Source organism: Aulonocara sp. 'chitande type north' Nkhata Bay, linkage group LG20 (assembly GCF_057382095.1).
Source record: "Aulonocara sp. 'chitande type north' Nkhata Bay isolate Kocher_YH1m ecotype deep benthic linkage group LG20, A_spYH_male_GT1.1, whole genome shotgun sequence".
Classification (NCBI taxonomy): Eukaryota; Metazoa; Chordata; class Actinopteri; order Cichliformes; family Cichlidae; genus Aulonocara; species Aulonocara sp. 'chitande type north' Nkhata Bay.
Genome location: NC_141363.1, coordinates 32,560,551 through 32,584,031, shown reverse-complemented (window position 1 = coordinate 32,584,031; position 23,481 = coordinate 32,560,551). Strand labels below are relative to the sequence as shown.

At 41.5% G+C, this 23,481-nt stretch overlaps 1 protein-coding gene across 7 annotated transcripts in view; it reads right to left on the bottom strand.

Moving 5' to 3' along the window:
- Positions 1-313: 313 nt before the first annotated feature.
- The window catches only part of LOC147306016 (IQ motif and SEC7 domain-containing protein 1-like), a 100,610-nt gene continuing 77,442 nt past the window's right edge, over positions 314-23,481 (bottom strand). For 4 of the 7 annotated variants that reach the window (XM_086278651.1, XM_086278652.1, XM_086278654.1 and 1 more), the window contains 13 exons: positions 15,361-15,640; positions 13,860-15,136; positions 13,057-13,218; positions 12,595-12,717; positions 12,029-12,195; positions 11,625-11,764; positions 10,594-10,623; positions 8,284-8,409; positions 8,101-8,200; positions 7,682-7,843; positions 7,121-7,297; positions 5,340-5,389; positions 314-3,989 (listed from right to left, as the gene is read on the bottom strand). In XM_086278651.1, the coding sequence (XP_086134777.1) occupies positions 3,462-3,989; positions 5,340-5,389; positions 7,121-7,297; positions 7,682-7,843; positions 8,101-8,200; positions 8,284-8,409; positions 10,594-10,623; positions 11,625-11,764; positions 12,029-12,195; positions 12,595-12,717; positions 13,057-13,218; positions 13,860-15,136; positions 15,361-15,640 (3,322 nt within the window). In that variant the 3' untranslated portion in view covers positions 314-3,461. Of the gene's footprint in view, positions 3,990-5,339; positions 5,390-7,120; positions 7,298-7,681; positions 7,844-8,100; positions 8,201-8,283; positions 8,410-10,593; positions 10,624-11,624; positions 11,765-12,028; positions 12,196-12,594; positions 12,718-13,056; positions 13,219-13,859; positions 15,137-15,360; positions 15,641-16,101; positions 16,495-22,776; positions 23,068-23,481 lie in introns of those variants that run through there. The other 3 variants (XM_086278656.1, XM_086278653.1, XM_086278657.1) reach the window with 3 other exon arrangements.

Sequence of the window (23,481 nt, the reverse complement as noted above, 5' to 3'; positions counted from 1 at the left end):
GTGTCACATTCAGATTTACAAAACTGGTTTAAAGCTGAAAGGTAAGTGTAGGCACAACCATTTTCACAGGCTGATCTTTGTGAGAACTGTGTATACTTTTCACCCATAGGTGGTGTCATGGCACAGATTTTCAGATCTAATGTCATTTTTATTCATGTCCTCTAGTGGAAACACCGAAACACTAGTGGAAAGTGGGAGATATGAGAGGCTAAGGATAAGACCCTAATGTGAAATGCCCGGCCCGAAAAAAGGGGGAAGACAGATTGATTTGTATTAACCATGGAGTCACAACAAACGACACACGTATACCATAAGTCATATATTTGTTTATTTTGTGTTCAACATTGTCACAGTTGAAGTTTTACAATAACTGGGGTCTTACTGACTCACTATTCACTGTACAAACAGAATGCACATATAAATGAGGCCATTCCTCTCTCCTCCTTTTTTTATAATGTGTCTCACGCCAGACTGAACAGCTTGCAGCAGGATGTGTGTCATCTGTCTGTGTGTACGCTGGGCTGTACGTATGAAAAGAGAGCTGGATGTAAATGGCAGGAAACTTCCTAACAGTCTGTTTTTGATTTCTACAGCAAATGTCAGTTCACCACTGCTGGAGGCAGAGACAGTCGATATGTTCATATATCACCCCTCACATCCATCCATGAGGTGATGTATATACATCCTGATCTTAACTTGAGAATAGAGTACTGATCCTATACACATTATGTACATCTCCTTTAAGCCCCAGTCTTGGTCCCTTAACAGCGTCATAAAGATAAACCCTCTAAGCCAAGCAGCTCATCTGTTTGCACATCAAAATCCCGTATTTACACGATGAAAGCCCTCAGCTAAGGAAGTGCAATGTTCTTCATGTTTATAATTTACACAATGGCTTTGTTGATGAAATGCATGCTGAGCTTTAGTAACTACCAGGCTAACATGGAACAACAAGAACACATCAACATCTGAAAATTCCAACCTAATCAAAACCAAAGGAGAAGTCAAAATTCATAGGCCAACTTTTTTTTGAATCCCCCCCATTAGCTCACAGTGAATAGGACACATGATGCATCAGATCCATGCAGTGCATTGCCGGGGTACTTTCTCGCAAAGAATGACTGTAGACATTTGAAGAACTACAACACACACCAAAAAAATAAACAGATTAAACAGTTTCAAATCATCCCAAGATATCAGAGTTATAGCAAAGATATGATATCAGTGGAGCGACACATTCAGCTGATCATTAATGTCCAGTATGTGATATGTCCGTCTTAAGTCACATGAGTACAAACGTGTGAGTGTAAGCCTGACTTATGGCGATGGTTTTTCTTCGTGAATGTTAAAATACATTTACAACCTGAATATCGGGACAAACAGTTTACTGTCACTAATTTACACACTAGAATAGACTTTTATTTGTAGAATGTAGAAAGTTATTCTTTACATATACCCAGTTTGTTTCTTCAGTTTGCATTTTTGTATATTGTAACTGCATTTCCTGAAAACAATGAAAGTGTTCTTTCAAATGTGCTTATCCAGCAAAATATTTCTGTTCAGCCCAAGGAGAAGTATATTCCCTTTTATTAAAATATATACACACATTCTTCTTTCCACTGTGAACTGTGTAAGTATTATATATATATATATATTTTTATATATTTTTCCTTATTTTGAATGAAAAAAAAAAAAAAAAAAGATTTTTCTTTTTTCACCTGAATCTTGTCCTGACGACAAGATAAGAGACCTCCACTTTCAGTACAAGTCTGCATTTTCTGAACATGATTGCACTTAACTTGCTATGGTAACACTGACTTGTTATACAATGTGCAGAGGATAGCCTCACATCAACAACATTACATGCAAAATTATCACTTACTTGACATTCCACTGAACTCCAAGTCTGTACCTCTAATGAGACCGTGAGGACAGCCAGACATTAATTTACTGAGAAAAGACTCTTGACAGGGGTCAAAAAAACCAAAATAAATAAATAATGACGCGACACGAAAAATGCACAGATAGGAGGGACACCTTGCTTGTTCTTAATGTACAAAATCAGTACAAAGATATTGCACATATAATAGAAAAAAAGATGAAAAAATACTTCACTATGTAAGAACTGATTTTATTCACTCACCGAATCCTGGTGAATAAAAAAATATTCTAAACAAGGCAAAAAGAAGAGCTAAGAAATGTTTCTGATTTTGAGAGTCAAGGAGGCAGATGTTGCACATGTTAAAGGCAACAGACTTAACATGTCCAGCACTTTGCTTTTGTAACAGAAACAGAGCCACGTAGCATTGGAAATGCCTTTTTCGCTGTTATTCTTCACTACGTTACGTCTTATGCAGCCACAATATTGGAAGGAAGCAGAGCTAACGAGCGACCTACTTTATCGGCTCCTAAAGTTGACAAGTGGAGTCTGCTTTGAAGCTTCAGCTGTGACTCCACAGCATTTTGAGGCCCATATGCAACAGCTGCCATCCAGAGACTCTTTCTAATCCATTTGGAAAGGCAAAATTTCCAGAATAGATTAACAGCCGGACTAAATGGGAGTTCACTCCTTTCAGATCTACATCCTGTTACCATAGAGTCAGTATAATACTGATAAAGTTCATTTTTGCTGATAATAATTGCAAGTATAATCTTACAAATTACTTTACACACAATATACTGTACATGAAGTCTTGACTAAATAGATTATGCAGTAATAATTGGCACATTTATTTATGAGAGCTAGGAGACAACACATATAGCTGTCATCTACAGTAAATACAGCACTAGAACTACTATGACTGACTCAGTCAAGTTCTTCACCTGTCCTTTGATTTAATTTAGTGTGAAATGATTACATCTAGGTTTTTCACTACATATGAGCTCTACAGGAGGCAACAACAAATAGCATTCAGATGATGTTGGGATCCGCAAAACCAAAGATTTGAAAAACTGACTTCCTAAAGGCTGAGCACGACAAGTGATGTCATTGCGACAGAGAAAACAGTCAGCTGAGTTTTCGTCTCAGGCCATCTTTTCCCCGTGGTTACGTGAAGGTAAGACAGGTTATTGAGGGAATGGAGTAGCAGGGAGAAGCTTGGTGAGAAAGCCTATTTTCTCCTCAGCTGTCACGGCCGGATGGTGTTTGTGGAAAACAAAGAGCATCTTCCTGTGCAGAACCCCACCCATACCCAGTACACCCAAAACCCCGATGGGACCAAAGTCCCTGATCAGGCAAGCTAGTAAAGGCCCTTAGTGGAAGATTTGAGTCCAATATCCATCCTGCATATATTTATTGGACCTGGAAGTGAAAAAAGGTGGCTGCATGTGATTGGTTTCCATCACAGCAGCAGAAACACAGTGGACAGGCCATAGAGTTATGCTGTCAGTCCCTTTGGTGTAAGCAAATGTCCCTTCTTCAATAAGTTCCCTCCTTGCTTCTCCTCTCTGAGTTAGGAGCATCACACTACGGTGCTGATGCCACTGTGTTTGGGTTTGGGTCCGCCAGGCGCCGAACCCACTTGCTGACTGTGGTGGTGAGAGTGCTGCGAGTGCGAGGTGTGGTGGGAATGCTGGCTGTAATGGCCGTGCTGCGAATGGCCGTGTTGGTGTGCGTGTGAGGAGTAGGCTGGGTGCTGGTGGTACTGCGTGTGAGGTGGGGGGTGGTAGTGGTGGTGGTGGTGGTAAGGCGGGGGATTCTGCGTGCAGTACTGGGGATGGTGGCCGTGGTGTTGGGTCTGCACTGCGTGCACCACCTGCGCCGTGTGATGGAGGTTGGTCGGGTGGGGCTTGTGCGATATGAGAGTGGGGTGACCAGGTTGGGGGAAAGGAGGGTGGCTCTGAGACGGCGGTTTCCCTCGCTTGCTGCCAAAGAGCGACCCGAGGATGGAAGTCGATGCTGAGTTAGGGATGGATGGATGGCCGCGGGGCACGCTCTCGCGAGGCGTGTTGGCTCTCCTTCGTGTGTGTGGACTGCTAATGATGGACCCCTGCAGGAGGGAAAAAAACAAGGTAACAGTGCGTCTGTGAGACACTGCGCTACTGCAGAACACCTACACTAAATTATAGCTACAAGGCACCAGCAGGATGAATTCACAGTTTTCTTTTTTTCAGATAAACAAGTAGCAAAATGTTATAGGACATGCAAATGAGAAACCAAAAATGTTTTCATGAGAGGCAGCACCAACACTAGGAAAATTTTAGCTTGGGAAAAAGACCTCACGATGAAGGGAGCTTAAATCCAAAAAAAGGTTTTGCTGTAAGGGAACTAACTGCCTTGACATACAGTAAATCTGCAACAAGAGAAATTAAATAAATACTGTTAGAAATATAGATCATTACATTAAGGAAGTTAAGAAAAAAAAACTTCTTCACTGTAGTCAATGTGCCAACCCCTCTAAGAGTCACACATGCAACGTGTTATAATCAAATGAGGCATAGTTTCCACATGCAGAGGGTGGGGCAGGCAAACTCGTCATCCACACAGTAGCATTCATCTAGAAGACAGAAGGCAGGAGGAACTAGGCGCTCATGTGCAGACTTCTCAACACGCCTGGACACTTTTCCCCATGTTTTGGGTCCAACATTACTCGATATCCAGGTGTGACTCTCCTAAAAAAAGGCTTTTCCTTTGGCACATGCTTCATCTAAGACTGGAGAAAGACCACAAGATGCCTTTGAAAGCAGAATGAAATTTACAGCGTCCAAGACTACAACTGGACACATGAACTAATGGACACATGAAATGAGTGAAATATGAATGAATGAAATCCACATCCACATCTAAGTCCATGTGAAACCCATTGCTAGACCCCTGGCTAGGAAGGCTACATTCCTCCCTGAAACTTACATCATTTAAGAGAGGTTGTGGATAAGAGAAAAACAGAAAGACCCAGACAGGGAGAGAGGCTGGAGAGGGTGTACAGTTTCCTAGTGTCTTTCAGAGCTACGACCCTGCCAAAGAGAAGAACCAAATGAAAACCGCTTGGATGTGATTGAATGAAAGACAGAGACAGGCGACAAGGGGAGGGTTCAGAGGAGGCATTAGTAGAGTCATGCTTGTTTGAAGGTAAAGTGTATATTGGTCATATAACATGACCAAATCAGGGAAATTCTCTGGCTTCCAAAAAAGGGGCAGGATCAGAGGCAGGCAACCCACGCATGCACACTAACTGAGGCAAGCAGGTTATAAGGCATCCCAGGAAGAAAAATAAATGATCCAAACAAATGGACTGAGTCTATGAAGCAAAGAAGGTGTAAGACCAAAAATAAAGTTGAGTGTTTCACAGTGCACATCATCACATAGAGAATAGCTTGGATACCAGCTGCTTCCAACTTACTTCCACATTGCTGTCTAGTGATCCTGCACTGCTGCGACGCCCACGCTTGCCTGCCCGAGACATGCAATACCAGAGATTAGAGATCGACAGCACTTCTGGATCGACTACACACGTTTAGGCCGCCCACAAGTCCCATAGGGGGCAGTGCAGTGGATTGTGACTGTGAGTAAGATCCAAATATGGGCAGGTAGGGGGGAGGGCATTCAGGTCTGAGAAGGTGGTGGTTGACAGGTGGTACTGTGGTTTTCTTTATGGGGAAGGTACATCTTCACTCAGGTTCAAATTTCAGCTATTTTGTTCTTAAATCGCAATACGGAGGCTGAGTCAAGCAATACCTAAAGATGTTTGAATGTATTATCATAAATCTCAATAAATACAGACTCCATGACCATCGAGTCTTGACAGAACAAGGAAAAAAGTCCACAGTCAAGTTTTACCAAAACACAGCCGCTATTTCTAAAAACCTCAAGCAGGACTGTTGCTTCACCAGAATTTTCCCAGATTTTTTTTTTTTTTTTTAAATCGGTTTTTATTTTTCCTCCGAGAAATTCGACAACTTATTTTTAATGTTGTCGCAAGATGCAGATTTTCATCCAGGTCAGTGTCGGCAAGAAAGCCAGTCTCGGTGACAGTCGCAGAGGAGACATTAAAAGCAATACAGTGGTTGCTGCACATGGAATGTACAGGCATATAAAGGTCTGAAGGTGGACAGAGCACTTTTGCCATCGTTAGGCACACTCAGCCAATGATATATGACCAATAATTACACATAAACAGGAGAATACCTGATGTGTATGGGCAGAACACAGTAAATACACATGAAATGTCACATGGCAGGAAAGGAAAAAACAAAACAAAATAAAAAACACTTAACCAAAGTGACCCCACTAACATGCCACGTCCTGCACTGAAAAAACAAAGGAGACAGGAGGGCAGATGGACTTCTGCTACAGACTCCTTCACTGTCTGATCTATCATTTCCCATTCAGGTAGTGATCATAAGAACAAAGCATATCGTATTACCAACAAGTGAGGCAGACCCCCGACTGGATTTCATTTTCTTATCAAGTTAATCACCTGATAACTTCACAAAGCTGTTATCTGTAATGAATGAAATGTATTCTTGCTTCAGAGACACAGCAGCTGTGTTAAACACTGATATTCATGGGTATGACGTGATTCTTAACACCAAGACAGAAACTAAGTCTTCATCTCATTGCTGCTTAAGAATGGTGTTGTTTATAAACATACAGATGAGGAAATGAGACATGATTGCTGATTAAAACGGAACAGATTGTAAGGAATGTCTTTGGATTAAACAAATGCAAAAGTGCTAAATAACAGGAAATAAAGTGATGATGAAAACACAAATGGGGGAAAAAAACTGCTCATAATAAATCATCCAAATGAACAGGGGTGACACCTGCCTGTCGGTTTCATCAATCAGTGAAAAGAAAAAATCTGCATTGCTAAACCTCTTCTTAAACAGGTCCGTTTTCAGTCTTTGAGCTGTGGAAAGTTGAGGTCTCTCTAAAACAAAGTATGCTGAGTACAAAAGAGGCGCAACACTGACAGGAAACACCGTCCAGACCAAACCATCCAGTCATGGGGGAGGGGGGAGGGAGGGGGTGTTAGATTATGGATTTAAAGGGAAGAAGAAGGTATGGTGCTGTGAAACAACATTTTGCTATTTTTATCCCCTTGATATCATCATAAAGATGTGGATGACAGAAGGAGTGTACTTCTCCCAGCTAGTAAAAGCAAAGATGTTTTGGCTATACCTGCTTCAGAGAGATCTCTAAGGGAGCTGCTGAGGGCACTCCTCTTCAGGCCCTCACCCATGGCGTAGCTATCATCCAGACTGGCCCGGTTCATGTTCCCATTGCCTGCTTCCTTCTTCAGGCCAGAGCTCTGCGACATGCTGGGCCTCACTACCCCTTTCTGCTTCTCCAGCTCAGCTGTAATATTTAAAAAAAAAAAAAAAAAGCCAAGGAAAGACTGAGGTAAGTGGCAGCGGTTTTACATCTCACTTTGGCCATGGAATGCATTTTTTTTCTGTTACGTATTAAGCCACCCTTTGCTGCCTGAAATTTATGAGGTGTGCAGTATTGATATGCTTAATTTTTAACATCCTGCTCTTGTATGTAAAAATGGAAACCGCTTTAATGTCCCCAATAATCTGCCGCCCCTTCTGGTAACCATCCTGTGAACTTTGTAAACATTCTCTCTTGAAATCTGCTGCATTTGAGTAATGAGACCCATGCTCTGTTTCTACTTTACACAGCCTGAAGCAGACAGAGTAACGGGGGTGGGTGGGTTGGGAGGGGAAACGGTCAGCTCACACTCTATTCTGTATTTCTCCATTTCCTGGACCTCAGCAATGGACTCTCGTAGGTCATCTGTAAACTTCTTGCGGTCCTGGGGGTTGGGCGCATTAAAGTTGATAAGCACTTTGATGTCTGCACCTGGTATCGCTGATGTAAGTCTGATTCCATTTGGATAATCTGGGGCAATGGGAAACGGAGAGAGAGAAAGAGAGAGAGTCATTTACAAAAGGTTCATTCATCAAAACCGAGGCGAAACCCATCGGGTGAATTCTGTCTGAAGTTTTGGAGAGTATAAACAACGTCGCAGCCCATTTGGTTCAACTTCCCATTCCAGCTGCCTGTGTTAATGTGCAACGTCAAAATGTGTGATGTAAATACTGTCAGCTAGCATGCTGCACGGAATATAATAAATGGAAACTCTCAGTGCAACTTACACTGATTTTCAAACAGCATGACTTGCATCCCATATAGAGAAAAGGACTGTCTGAAGCTGTAGGTCACTGAATTCTTCTTTTTTTGGAAAATCTTGGTTACCTGAAATTATACAAAAATAACCCTGTAAGGACGGTTTGGACAGGGGAGGGGAGGCAGAAGGGAGAGGACAGGGCGATATTTACCACTAGGAGGTCGTTGAACAGGAAGATCTCCCGCTGATGCAGGCCTAGCTTCTGGAGCTTGTTTGGATCTGGCACTTCAAACAGACGGCAGTAACACACCAGTCTACGGTGCGGCAGCGATAACACCTACAAGGCAGAGGAAAACAGCACAACACTTTAGAGGTAATTATGGCCTCAGTCCATTGCGTAACAAGGAACAGAAGTTATTCTCCATCTGCAAATTTGAAAAAGGTATGGCCAAGAGATGACTAATTTATTCCTCCCTTGGGCGCTTTTCATTATGCCAACTTATGCCTCCTCACTTCCTATTTCCTCCAGTGACCTAGAAATTGTTAACCTCTGCCATTAGGGAAGATCTTCAAACTCCTAAAGCGCTCCAATTTACAAGGAGAGAGGAGGCTCCTGAAGGAGCCAAGAGCAAGGAATCACAGATGTATCCTTTCCGAAAAAACCTTTTACATTTTACAATAAAAAAGACGAACACTTATTATTGAGCATATAATTATGCTCTTAAGTAAACATGGCACACATAAGAGATCCTTACATAAGATTTAACAGGAATATTAAATGCATATTAAATTTAAAAAACTGAGTTTTTTCGCACTGGTATGTGACTATGTTAAATCACAGTCTCTGTGACCGTGAATAGCTCAAGTGGCTCAAGAGTTAGGAGTTCGCCTTGTAATCGGAAGGTTGCCGGTTCGAGCCCAGCTTGGACAGTCTCGATCGTTGTGTCCTTGGGCAAGACACTTCACCCGTTGCCTACTGGTGGTGGTCAGAGGGCCCGGTGGCGCCAGTGTCCGGCAGCCTCGCCTCTGTCAGTGCGCCCCAGGGCAGCTGTGGCTACAATGTAGCTTGCCATCACCTGTGTGTGTGAATGGGTGGATGACTGGATATGTAAAGCGCTTTGGGGTCCTTAGGGACTAGTAAAGCGCTATATAAATACAGGCCATTTACCATAAATATACACCCATAGACCCATAAAGCTTTAGTGTTCATCTTGAGGCAACTGTTGTGATTTAGGGGCTATACAAATAAACCTGTATTAAATTGAACTGAACTGCCTTTCATGAATAATGTGACTCTTCTTCTCCTAATATAAATTTGGCATAATGGAAATTTATGGTAGTATTCTGCAAAATATTGTGAACCAATTCTGTTTTCAAAAGCCACTGTAGAAATAAAACATTTTAGTTTGTTATAAATGTCATTATTTTGGGGGAAAAAGGCATATGTAAAAATTATATATCGAAGACTTTTTGTCTGTTTTGTTTTAAATGTCTTGGTATTTCTTTGTGAAGTGCTTTGTAATCTTTGTCTTAAAAGGTGATATATAAATAACATTTTACTTTACTTACCTTAATTACACGTTTAAGACATTTAGGATTAGAATTTCACATTTCTTCCTGTAAAATGATTCTTACATGAAAGCTTCTTTGGATTTTTGCACCAGTTTGACAGGTGACACAGCTGTGGAGCATGTTTTAAGCAACCATGCTCAAGTCTTCTCCAACCCTCCCCCACACATTCTTGTTGGCAGTAGCAAGGATGCAAATGAAGTCATGCTAGCATAACAAAACCACCTGATGTTTTGGATTCTCCACCCTTTTCGTGACACAGGGAAAATTGTCCGACAGTGAATGCTGCTGCTGGATTTTCTTTTTGAATTCAAAGTTTAGTGATTTATTTTCCTGTAGCAAGTCCCACAAAAATGCCAAGAAAGAGTAATGAGCCATTAATCCAACAGTCGTACAAATGCACACTGTGCAGACTGATCCAATAGGTGTTCTCTTTGAGAGTATTCAATAACTTGACAGTAACAGGTGACAGGCTACCTTCTGGGTTTTTTGTTGTTGTTGTTTTAAATACCTAGGTTACTGTGCGCAATGATGAAAACTGTAAAAGAGTTCATTCAAAGTTTAGGTAGCCTTGCATATATAAAAAGCCAGTATACGTGGCACTCAAATGAATGCACTACTAGTGCTAAGTCAGCTTAGCATAGCTCATTCCTTAAGGATTGATGTGACAAGCACACCGCAGTGATATACACCCTGCTGAGCACAGAATTTGTAAACGCTGCGGCTTAGCGCCACCCAAAATTTATGCCTTTTGATTCTGCCACCAGTGTAAAAACACTAACTGTCCATCTCTCACCAACCAGTGTAATGTCTCTGGGAAAAGTCGTTGCCAGTCTTGGAAAGCTGACTTAAAAAGTAACTGCATGATGTTGAGGAATCACTAAAGAGACAGAGATGCAAAGTGAAACAAAGAATAATAAATGATCATCTGATTTACAGATAATCTACTTACACATCCCAGGCCATGGTGGAGAGATCCAATCTAAAAAGAGAGGACAGAGACGATGTTAGGTGCAGTTAGTATATTGAGATTATTTTCACTAATCCATCTTATAACTTAAAAAAAATAATTATATATATTCCCTTCTTAAGAAGGATTTGCCCTTGTTAACAGTTTTCCCATTATAATGCCTATGAAAATGCATGCACCTTATTGGTTTGGTGCAAAAGTCGTCGATTTTTCTTTGTCTTCAGATTTGTAAGAATCAATAACGATACTGGAATGAATACAGATCCTGTGCCAGCACTAGTGGACCTGATTATTATAGAGAGGATTTCCAGCATGCCTTTTATGTTAAACTGTTTTACTACGTGTCCTCCTTAATTATGCAGCTAAATGGTGACAAGGAATCATTTTTCAATACATTCAATTATTACTGGCAGAGCAGAACAGACTCCATTCATCTGAAAACCGACTAAAACAAAGTCATCCATGCCAGACAAGCCTCTCCCTGAGGGTAAGTTAATCACACCTTTAACCTTCACACATGGCAGAAACAGTATTGCCTGCAGAATACTGCAGAAAGGCTGTCTCCAGCTGCCTACAAGGGAATGGAGTAATGGGAGAACAAAATCTGATAATAACTTTGATCCAGTATGTATGGAAAGAGATAAACAGACTAATAACTAATCAACGGATTAAAGCAATGCAACTTATGCCAGTCAGTTAAAGAAAAATGGATTTTGCTCTGCTCAAGGATAGCAACTATTATATTGTGTTAAAATGGCAGGATGTGCCTATTTTTCATCAGACTGCAGCAGTGTGCGACATTTCACAAAGGCCTTGTGTGTGTTGAAATCACCAGTGCGTGTCTGAAGACTTTTCTACATCTTAGCGTTCCTTCTCTGAAATAAGCTACGTAGGAGAGGGTAAAGGATATGTCCTGGTCTGTGATGTCTTGCCTTGTAATAAAAATGAAAAATAAGAAATCCAACTAACACTTTTGTGACCTTGACAGAAAGATTAAAAAACACATAACTTACTGGTTTCTTTCCCACAATGAGCTTCTCAACCTTCTGCACCTGGGAGACGTGGTCTTCGTTGGTTTTGAGCTCTCGTTTACGAATCCTCTCGTATATGCCGACCAGAGTCTCCCGGGGTATGTCCTCTCCATCATCCACACCTGAAAGTCAACGTACACATACACCTGAAGGATTAGAACAACAGTAAAAGGATTTTTTTTTTCTTTTTTCTTTTTAAAGGTCAGGATAGTGAGAGAAGATATTAATAAAGCAAAGAGGATTCAAATTGTAAGGGATGGTCACCTACTCTGCTCCTCTGTAGTGAAAGGTTTAATTTATTTTTGAAGCTGAATTTCACTTATTGCCCCGTTAAGGTCTATATATAATGCCTTCACATGTATTTCATAATAACAGTTTTCTGTTACCTCTTAAGTTCTTGATAAAGTCCTCCAGCTTCATCTTCCTCTCTGGCTTGACGTTGGGGCTGTACATGTCGGTGTTGAGGAGGATGATTGCAAAAGCTAGGATGAAGATGGTGTCAGGGTTCCTAAACTGCCGCACTACTGTTGGGTTACAGATGCAGTAGCGCTGGCTAAAAATAGAAAACGGGAGCATTAAGTAATGTTAAGGAAGAGCAAAACTCAGACTCTAAACTCGATGCAAGCGAGTCAGAGTGAGGAAATGTTTTCAACACTGCCTGAAGAAAACAGAAGTAAATGGGTTCTCTTTATGAACCAATAATTATGCAGATGACACAGCTGTGAGGAAGACCGATGATGTTTATTAAAATGCTTTCAGTATTATGAACACTAATGCTAATGTTTTACTGCACTTGACTACATGAAATACACAGGGGTCGTTAAGAATCAGCTCGGTTTAATGATCATAGTAAATAAATCCATTTTCAGTAGGAGGATTGGGTCACTAAACTTTCTCAAAAATAAAAAAAAAAGTTTATATTGCAGTTTTTTATACGGCATAAAACCCCAACCTGAAAGCCTCAATGAGCCGCTCCACCTTCTGTGCTTCACCCTGGACGCGGATGTGGTTCTGAAATTTCCTCAGGGCTTCGTCGAGCTCCATGCCCTGGAAGTCCATTTCGTCTACCACACAGCTGGTACGTGAGGAGAGGGATGAAGAGAAAAAAGGCAAATACATCAAAACACAGACTGCCACAGTTTTTGTGCTCATCCTCATTCACTGGTAGCTCAACAGGGATGGTTTGGCCCAGATTCTATCATGGAGGATATGTCAGTGAATTCTTGTCATATTGGTGCCATAAGTCACTCTCATAGACTGTGGGATCTTCGTTGAGTAAATCCTCTGAGCAATTGCTTAACTGTTTTCATATGTTCCACACTCCTTTTTAAAAAAACAAAACTAAGTATGCTTTGGATTATGTTGCTGTCAGTAATAACAATATTTTTTTGATCATTCCTGTGGCGATACTTACTCCAAGACATCTCTGTTGAACTGCTTCTGTCGATTGCCAAGAAATTCTCCAATCATCTGCCTGCTTAGCCCCTTTCTCTGCAGCAGGAAGTGAGCCACTCCGACTGGCGTGTCAGGGATGAATCCTCTCTCAGTAAGATACTGAATGCCCTTTTCTGGCTTCCTGAAAAATTCAACATGTCCCCAGATGGTTTGTTTTTAATTCCTGGACAGATGCTGGCACATTTTTAAACTGGGAAGAAGAATATGCTGCTGCTTAATCTTGTTCTTAGAAAATCCATCTATATTACTGTTATTACCCAAAATTTTGACACAGGCCTAAAAACAAAACACACACACACTTCAAACCTCTCATCTTATTGTCATGTAGTTACGTCAGATAAAATCTAAGTAATACAGATGAGTGAAAGGCTTTCATTAAGAAAGAAATATATCTCTGGAAATATTAAAGCAGTGATGGTGCAATTTAGTTTTATCAGTCTTACTAAGCAAACAATAGAACTGCTGTTTGTCAAACACAAATAGAGGTATTACAGTTTGTACTTTTCAATATGAGTTTCATTATGTTGAGTGGGTTTATTATTTTTTTCTATTCAATTTTTCTTTTAAAAATAGTTTTATTAATTCCTAATAAAATTAATTTTTTAATGATTTTTTTAACTTAAAAAACAAACAAAACAAAACTATAAAAGGATCAAAATTTATGAAGTTCAGAAGAAACATCAGTGATGGCAGCAACATGCGTTTTTAGCCTTCACTATAAACGCAGGTCAAGCATGTGCTCCAGCAGAGCAGAGTACCTACTTGTTGAAGAGATTCAGGCCGATGCGGTAGTGTCGCTTCCGGATAACATCATTGCTGAATATGGGCGAATCCCAGCTATTGCGAGTCTCTTTGTGGTAGGTCTGCTTACTTAGGGTCTGCTCTCGCAGGCTGTCTCTTGATGAGGACTCAGAGCTGCAGTTAATGGTGTCATTTGAGTTTGATGTGCTATTGATGCTGTCATTGTCCCCATCTGAGAAATCGGACTCTGACTTGCTCTGTCTGTTAGCTGAGCCGTTGATAGCCAAGTGGCTTTCTAACTGTCTGTGGCGGTGGCGAAGAGGCGCGTCGTCGTCACGGGAGGGAGCTCGTGGTGGGGGCCCGTGGGAAATGTGTTTGGGGCTTGCTTGGGACGATGTTACAATGTGGCCGTGAGGTTCATACACAGGTGGCCGTTTGACAGTGCTCCGCTCTGACCGGTCGCTGAGCTCTGCGGAGCTATCGCTAGGAGGTTCTATGGTCAACAGAGGAAGATGGTCCATTCTAAGACGCTGCTCTTGGCACTCTAGAGAAGGAGTGCTGCGGCAGCTTGTGTCTGTGTCACGACCCTCATCTTTGGGGTCAATAGGCCAGTATTCTTGAGAGGAGTTAACTGACCGCAACCGTAAGTCTGATTCTGTGCTGGAGGGCTGGTCCCCTGACCTGGACAAGGCAATAGAAGGGGACATGTCCTCCTCATCGATGAACAGAGTAACATCGCTATAAGACGCCATCGTTTCATCGCGCATCCGTCCAGCTGCCCTATGGTGGGACTTCACCTGATACTGCACATCCCCCTGTCTCTCGGAGCAGCCGATAGCCTCTGGGTCAGGACCCTCATCCCCCTGAAGGCTGCGACAGTTCAGAGCATCATCTATCGACTCAGCCAGAGACTTGACTTGTCTTGAAAAGGCGTCCTCCAGCTCTGTGATGGCATCTGTAAGGTCACCCTGAGGTGGCGGGTGTGCCATGTTGGCCTGCTGGTGAACCTCTATATCTCCGCATTCTGACTGCACCATGGACAGCGGGGTGCCGTCCTCCGTCATGGACACCTGCCTCCCCTCAAAGTATGAGCTGTGGACTTTTTCGGGGCCCTCAAATGAGAGCTGCATCCTCATGTTAGAAAGTACAATGCGTCTGGACATACGGTTCTCTGACATAGAACTCCTGAGACGTTCAAAGTTCTTGTTCATCTGATACTGGCGGAACGCCGTCTGAATGGTTCGAGCTGCATGTCGAGTTATGAATCGTCCACCATATTTGCGCTCTAGCATCTCCACCTAACAAAAACACAAGTAAATTAACTGTAAGACTCATGGGTTACTTAATTGGTTTTCTTAGCTGCAGATGGTCTATAAAGTCATCATCGTGGATGTCCTGTTAGAAGCTAACAAAGTGTTCTTTACACAGCTAGCTTTCTGACAAGAAAAGATTCAAAATATATGATTTTTTAAAAACAGATATCATGTGACTCTTTGAATTTCTGTCAAAAACAGTCTTTTACCTGTTTATCCTGGAGGTCAGCAGAGAGCTCATAGCTCTCAGAGAGCGATCGGGACCGCTTGATGGCCTCCTCCTCAGCCTGCTTACGGAGGATGGACTGTGAGTGCTGGAGCTTGGGTCGTCGGGGCCTCTGAGGCCCAGGCTGGACCCCGTGGCTGTAAAGTGGGCTGTCAAATCGGTCGGGGCTGATGGCTGAGCCGTGGGTCACGGGACCCTGGCCATAGCTGGCTCCCCCATCCAAGGAAGGGCCACTATCACTGGGCCGTGCATCCCCTTCCACACTACAAAGACAGGAAAGAGATGGATGGATGATTAGAGACGGTAGAAGGAAAGAAAAATCTCTGAGGCAGTACTGGATTTAAATATTATCAGGTTAGTTCAATCCCAAAATGCCTTAACAAAGAGTAGCTTAAGTTAAATATCCATTATATACAATTAAGTATGGTATTAGAAATATGGTATTGCACAATAGCATGGGTGTGAATGAATATAGCCTTTTCTGGGGCATGCAATCCTGACATACTGCATAAACCACACTTAATTAAATTCAAAGCTGTCTGATGCTAATAGATTTCGCAGAAGAAATTACTAGTGTGTCATAGTTTTTGCTGTACCACATTTAGGAGACACAAAAGACACATAACCGCTCCTAAAATAAAATACATTTGCAGTAACACAGTCCTTGTGCAATTGCTTCCTTTACAAATACTGAGAAAGGAACAAAAAACAAGCGATTACTCACTCACTCTTACATTCTACCACACTAGAGGTCTGCCTCTTACGAAGAGACCGTCTATTTTCAATAAAATGCCAACTCTTCCTCCATATCTTGTCCACCATTCTTTCTGTCAAATGAAGTCCAGAGTACACAGAATCCTCCAGGAAATCCAGGTTTATGTCAGCTCAGGGGCCAATCAGTGGCCCAGGAGAATTACATCATATTCGCAGTAGCGACGACACTCTGTTCCAATTCTCGTTACAAAGTCCAGTTTGGAGAAGAGTGAGTAAATATAACTTCAGTGATCCCTCAGTCAAAAAACAGAAATGCCTTTCAGAGGTGCCGACCCGCTCTGTAACTATCATCACACCAACTAACATTTCTTCCCTTCTCCTCTGATACGATTAATGCACAGTTCACTGTCAGCCTAATGTGTTTGAACTGTGACTTGACACACCCATGCAGCGTACACATCTACTTCCTTTATTGGACTGCCTGAAATCAACATTCGGCAACAGCCTGTCAAACACAGCAAAGAGCACAAGCGAAAAAGTGGAACTGAATTTGGTTCAGGAGTTCAGATGGCAAATGTACTGTAATATAAGTGTAAACTCTTTTTGTGACTTCCGAGTAACCCCGCTCAGCACGAGGATTTTATGGTTAATAAAAGACAGCGAGGCTCAGATGTAATATCTGCCTCAGCTGAGTTTATACTTGTCATTTAGGAAATTTGAACTGGATTTACAACCCACAGCATGTCTTTTGATGTCCCTAGATTTGTGATTAACAGAGAAAGTGCAACAGAAATTGAAAATGTTTTCAAAATTGCAATAACTACACTTGCAAGGCTTAAGGCAAGTCATTATTAGTGATTAACATATGAGTCATGGATGTTTGCAAAGGCTTCAGGCAGCTTAGTTTTCAGATCAACACAAATGCTTTGGAGAATAACGCCCCCCTCCAAAAAAGCACTACTGCTTTTCAACTAAAGATTTTAGAGTGAAATATTAAAACAGATTGCACTTGGCTGCCAAACCATCATTAATAATTTTTAGGAAAAGCACAATCCCAAAAATACTCAGCCTAATTCCACAAACTAAGATGGCATTTGGATGCAAGTGGAAAGAACACACTCATAGAACACTTTCATAACTACACCCATTCAAAAATGTCTAATCAGCCAATCATGTAGAAGCAACTTAATATGTTTAGGCATGCAGACACTGCCAAGATAACCTCTTGAATTTCAAACTAAGTATCACAATGAGGAAGAAAGGGGATTTAAGTGACTTTGAACGTGGGATGGTTGTTGGTGCCGAACAGGCTGGTCTGAGTATTTCATAAAATGTTGATCTACCGGGATTTTCAACCATCTTTATGATTTACAGAGAACTGAAAAGGAAAAACTATCCAGCAAGGGTCAGACTGCTTCAAGCTGACAGGATGGGGAAAGTAACTAAAATTTTTACTTATTACAACCAAGTTACGTAGAAGAGCATCTCTGAACAACTTAGACAACAAACCTTGAAGCAGATGGGCTACAGCACCAGATGACCACACTGGTATTACTCTTGTCAGCCAACTCTCCTGTCAGGAGACTGAGGTTACAATTTGCATGACCTCACCAAAAGTAGAAAAGAGATGGGTGGAAAAATTGTGCCTGGTTTGAGGGTCATTCAGACGGTAGGGGTGTTAACACCATCAAAGCATGGATCCATTCTTTCTTGTATCAATGGTTCACACTGGTATTTCACAGGGGATATTTCTTAACTGAGCATTGTTAAATCACCACAGCTTACCAAACTAATGGGCTGATCACGCCCATCCCTTTATGACCACAGTGTACCCATCTTTGATGGCTGCTTAATGTGTCACGTCACAAAGCTCAAATCATCTCAAGCTGGTTTCTTAAACATAACAATGAGTTTACTGTACTCAAATGGCCTCCATCGTCACTAAATCTTAAACCAATAGAGCATATTTGAGATGTGGTGGAACAGGAGATCCACTTCATGGTTTTGCAGCTCACAATTCTGCAGCAACTGTGTGGTGTTAACACGTCAATAAGGACCAAAATCTCTGAGGGTGTCTCCAGCACTTCGCTGTATCTGTGGCACAAATATTTAAGGCATTTCTGAAGGCAAAAGGAGCTTCAAACAAGTATTAGCAAGATGTATCTAGTAAAATGGCCAGTAAACTTATGAGGGAGTGGAGGTGAGCCATTCAAGGTCAGCCAAACCCACAGTCAGACAGTGAAACGTCAAGCTAAGTAAATGCTTACCAACTCCCCTCAGGGTAGAAAATACACATAGTGTTTTAGTATGGACCAGTGCACAGCAACAGAGCCAGACTTGCCCTTTACATAGCTGGAACAACGCTAGTACCTAGCAAAACACATTCAAGATCATACTTCATTGCATAATCACAGCTGGGATAAAAGTTCCCAACCATCTGTCAAAGCTGTCATCCCTGGAGTTAAAAATTACACTGTGTGTGCTGTCACTGTGTGCTTGCAGGTGGCAGTCATTGTTTTTTTATTTCTTCATTTGAGATAAATGAAGAATTAACGTTATGATGACACAAGGGATTTGGACATTAGTCAGGAGGAGTGGGCATTTAACAAATGTGACATTTCTCTGACATAGACTTTGTTAGTTCATTTGGCTTCATTTTTCTTTTAATACCAAAATGATGGTTTGTAATCAAAGTCTACAAACATTTTTAGCCAAACCAGCACCAATGTCCATTTTTGGGTCGGTGGCTCAACTCATTTTAATTTTTGCGTTGCTTGCAATGACATTTTGTACACACAGTGAGTTTAATGACTTTACTGATCCTCCTAATTTTCATCTAGCACCATTATCAGGTCAACTTTGCGTATCTTATCTGCTTCATTAGACCCCGTAGATGTTATTTAAGCTTAGCACTGTTAATGTGAAAATGTTAGAATGTTAATCTCAGTATTTACCTGCTAACGGTAACCTGACAGAGCTCTTAGGATGACTAAAGTATTGCTATCATTATGTAATGCAGTTTAAATATTTTTTTCTTTTGTACCAATTTGTTGGGAATAATTGCCTTTTCATTGTTTTGCTTAATTGCTTCTGTAATTATTTATGAACCAAAATAAATTTCAATTTATGCTAATAAGATGGTAAAATGAATTGAGTTTAATTGAAATCATTGAAAACACAAAATGCATGCCACCGTTAATAATTACAGCAGTGCACATCTAAAAAGAAAAATAATAATTATATTAATTTAAAAACATATTAAGGCAAAAGTTAAAACTCTAACTGTAATAATTTTCCCCGGGTGAGACCTGTGAGCCAGCTTCTTTACTACATTTTGTTAATAACTACTCTGCTTTTTACCAGCCTAGCATCCAAAGAGTGTTTGAGTGAAAGCAAATGGAAGAAAGAGAGAGAGAATAAGTACTGCTGTGCAGTCAGTGAAAACTCTACAGAGCGAGGTCAGCTGCCAGTGATGGAGGGAAAAAGCTGGGAATAAGAAGAGAGTGCATCATTTTAAGATCTGCACTGATATTTTAAGCTTAAATGGCTGGTGGAAAAGGGAAAAAGAGCGGGAGAACTATTACAGAGTCAGATATTAATTATTCGGTGGACACAAGTGGCTTCAAATGACTTTGAAATGAATGTTTTATACATGTTTTGGACTTTAATATGTGAGCATTGTGGAACCCAATGTTGAGTGGTGGGGGAAGCAGTGATGTCATGCCACACCACTTCCTGATAGTGACTGTACAAGCCTTGAAATATGATCTCACAATATTAGCCCCGACTGTCCCTCCGTCTGGCTCTTTATCCACCAGGAGCCCCCCCTCCATGAGCTCTGATGTAGGCATGGATAAGCATGTCAGCACGGCTGGCAGTGATTTTCAGCCACAGGATCCAGGGATTTGGAGGGGTGGTGGGGGGAGAATCGACAATCTCTCTTTCCTCCAAACACATCCTGAACAAACAGGCCGAGGCCCCTGCCCAGGCCTCAACCCGTACCATCAGTCGGACCTGAGGGAGAAACATTCCTCCATCCCGGAAAAGAGGAGTCACATCTACAGGAGTTCTGGGAATAGCAGAAGGCTAATGAAGTACAGGCTGGAGTTAGAAAGGAAGAGACTGCTGCAGTGTGTAACTAGCGCAACTTCCAAGCAACGTCACAGAGAAGTTTACCACTCTAAAACATAACTCAGTTGTAAACACTAAAGCGATACACACATAGAAAAAATATTTCTACTAGCATTGCATTCAAGGCCTCACTTTTGCCATTTTTCCAACTTTAAAAACATGTAAGTAATGTAGTGAGATTTCATTGAAACCAAGCAAGCTCATGGGGGAGTTTCTTAAAGTGTTAGCATGTGCAGAGAAAAGACTCATGTATGTTTGAAAACATTGTTGCTGGGGAACAATCTAGACATTGTTATATATTAAATTACAGTACCTGTAAAGTTACAGAGGAAGGTCAAATCTGATTTAAAAAAAGTTACTTTTCTTCTGTAGCTTCTTTGTAGGACCTTACCATTTATAGAAATATATTTCTTTATGTGTGTATCTGAACAGAGGCTGTGAAGTGACCCTTCTAATAAAACGAAACAGCGCTTCCATACCGCACCGCACACCCCACATGCAGTGACAGCATGCGCTCCAAGCACAACAAAAGCAGATGTTTTTCCCCTCTTTTGAAAGCAACTCAGAGAGCTCATAAATACAGATGCACACACCAGATCTCACTGCACACAGATGTGATGGAATAAACTTTTCAGGTAAAAGGTCTCGCAGACCACACAGAGGCATAATGATGAAGCCCAGCATTAAAAGCTCGAATTGCCAGAAAACACTATATGTCATTTCAGTACCAATAATTGGACTAATGAATTACTTTTTTAGCTGCTCTAAACACACACACACACACACACACACACACACACACACACACACACACACACACACACACACACACACACGCAAGTTGGGAATTTACAGTTGGACAAAGCTACGAGCTGGAACGCTGCTCTGGCCAGCAGACTGACAGTAATGCTCCTGACAGTTTGCAGCAGACAGTATATAGTCAACTGGAGTCTCATAAGCCTCGTGGCTGTCAACTACTGTAAGTTGTATCATTCAGAATGAGAGTTTTAGGATCTGACTGTCTTTATATATTTCAGACTGCCATTTGGCATCTAATGTTATCAGAACCAAGGGTATTAAATAGCTATACCCGAGAAAACACACTGCAAAAACTCAAAATCTTACCAAGTATATTTGTCTTATTTCTAGTCAAAATTATCTCATTACACTTAAAATAAGACACAATCAGCTACAGGGCAACATTTCAGTAAGCTAAAGGAACTTGTTTCAAGACAGTGAATCTTGAAACTAGAGAAAAACTAGAGATTTTTCATTTGTTCCACTGGCAGATTTTTTCACTTATTTTAAGCTAAAATATCTTGTATTAAGTGAAAAAAATCTGCCAGTGGAACAAATGAAAAATCTCTAGTTTTTCTCTAGTTTCAAGATTCACTGTCTTGAAACAAGTTCCTTTAGCTTACTGAAATGTTGCCCTGTAGCTGATTGTGTCTTATTTTAAGTGTAATGAGATAATTTTGACTAGAAATAAGACAAATATACTTGGTAAGATTTTGAGTTTTTGCAGTGCAAGCACATTTTTCCTTTGTTTTGAAAACTACAACCATAGCCAATTGAGGATAATTAGCAACAGTAAAATTCCTATTAATACCGGAAAAGCAGCTTTTCATTTCTCTGCCAAGGAGAGAGCTGAGGCAGAGCCTTTTGATAACTAAGCTGAATTGGGTATTGCCTTGGTGGAGGACAATCTTCAAGTTCCTCTCTATTTGCATCAAGCTTGCTGATTACAGGTATGCAATCATTCATCAGGTGCCACTTAATGTCCACACAATAATGAAAAAAAAGTATACAGTAGCAAACTGAAACATACGCCACTGCCAGTATGATGAGTAATTTGATGGTTTGTACATGCCACTGAATGACTTGTTGCTTAAGGAAATCTAAAGTCAATATTACTCTCACGCAGTAACTAACAGTCCTGGTTCTGTCTGATCATCCATCCTCCCCCCTCATGTCAAGATTCAGCAACAACAAAAACAACAACAACTGAGCCACTGTCATTATCTTTCAGTGATGAATCATTAAGCTGTCCTCCAGCACTACGCTCAGCACCTGCCCTTGAAGACAGAGCTATGAAAGAGCACACAGCCGTGGCCAAGTAAGTGGGAGGGCCACGACACACCACAGGAATGCCCTTCAACGGAGCGGAGGGGGAACAATCCAACTCAGATGGATTCTGTACAGTAAGACTAAACATATTATGATAGCACAGGCATACAATGACGCACAGAGAGGGCATGATCTGTTTTTAATTAGAATGGAGTCAGAGCTGGAAATGCAGACAACACTTTAAAAGTCAGTCATTTAAAGTGCAAAGCTTTACATTACTGCCGTCATTATAAGAGGATCGTGTGAAATCATAAATGGAGTCCTGGAACACGGTGAATGATTCAAACTCATAGCAGCTCTCTTCCTCTCCAGTGTTTATTAAACACAGGCTTATGAGGGTTAGCAGCCAGGTGTATCCTCATTCAATGACAACACACACACTCACACATTAAATCAAGCACAGTGTACACTCTCCTATTACTCTTACCAGCTATTCAGCTCCAGCTCCAGCAGTGACTGGGTCTTCTCTGAATTACACTGCAAACACCACATGCTGGCCAGCACTTGTAAGAAGATGTACTCCAAACATTAGCAGATCTCCCACCAGTCCCCAGTGCTCCCTAAAAGGCTCCTCTAAAAGACAGACACAACTCAAAACTGCCATCTGCTACAGCTTGTAGATCTCTGCCACTTACAGACGTTTTCATTTCGTTGCCTTGTGATAGCAGTTTCCTATAGATGGTAGGCGTGCATGGTCAGTACTAAGTGGCAGTCTGCAATCTTTGACAGTCAAATGGAGCCCTTTCTTTTTCTCTTTCTTCCTCTCTGTCGTCAGTGCGCGGGGCTGGTAGGAGTATAAGGGGGGTGGAGGCTATGAGACAGGGGAGTGTGAGTTTCTGCCAGGGCCCGAGCGGTATGGAAGAGGGCGGGGTGCTGGGAAGGGGGTGTGAAAGTGTGGAGGCTTTGTAGCTGGGCAGGAAGAGAGAGAGATGGAGATGAAACACTTATCATGCAAGAAAGGGACACACATGACCAGAGAGGAGGCGACGTGGAAAAGAAAGTCATGTTTTTCAGGCACGCAATCAAAGTGTAAAGACATGAAAAGGAGAGACAGAGAGTGACAGCTGGGAATAAAAGATAAACCAATGCACTAAAAAAAAAAAAAAAAAAAAAGCCAGGAGGGAGGGTAAGA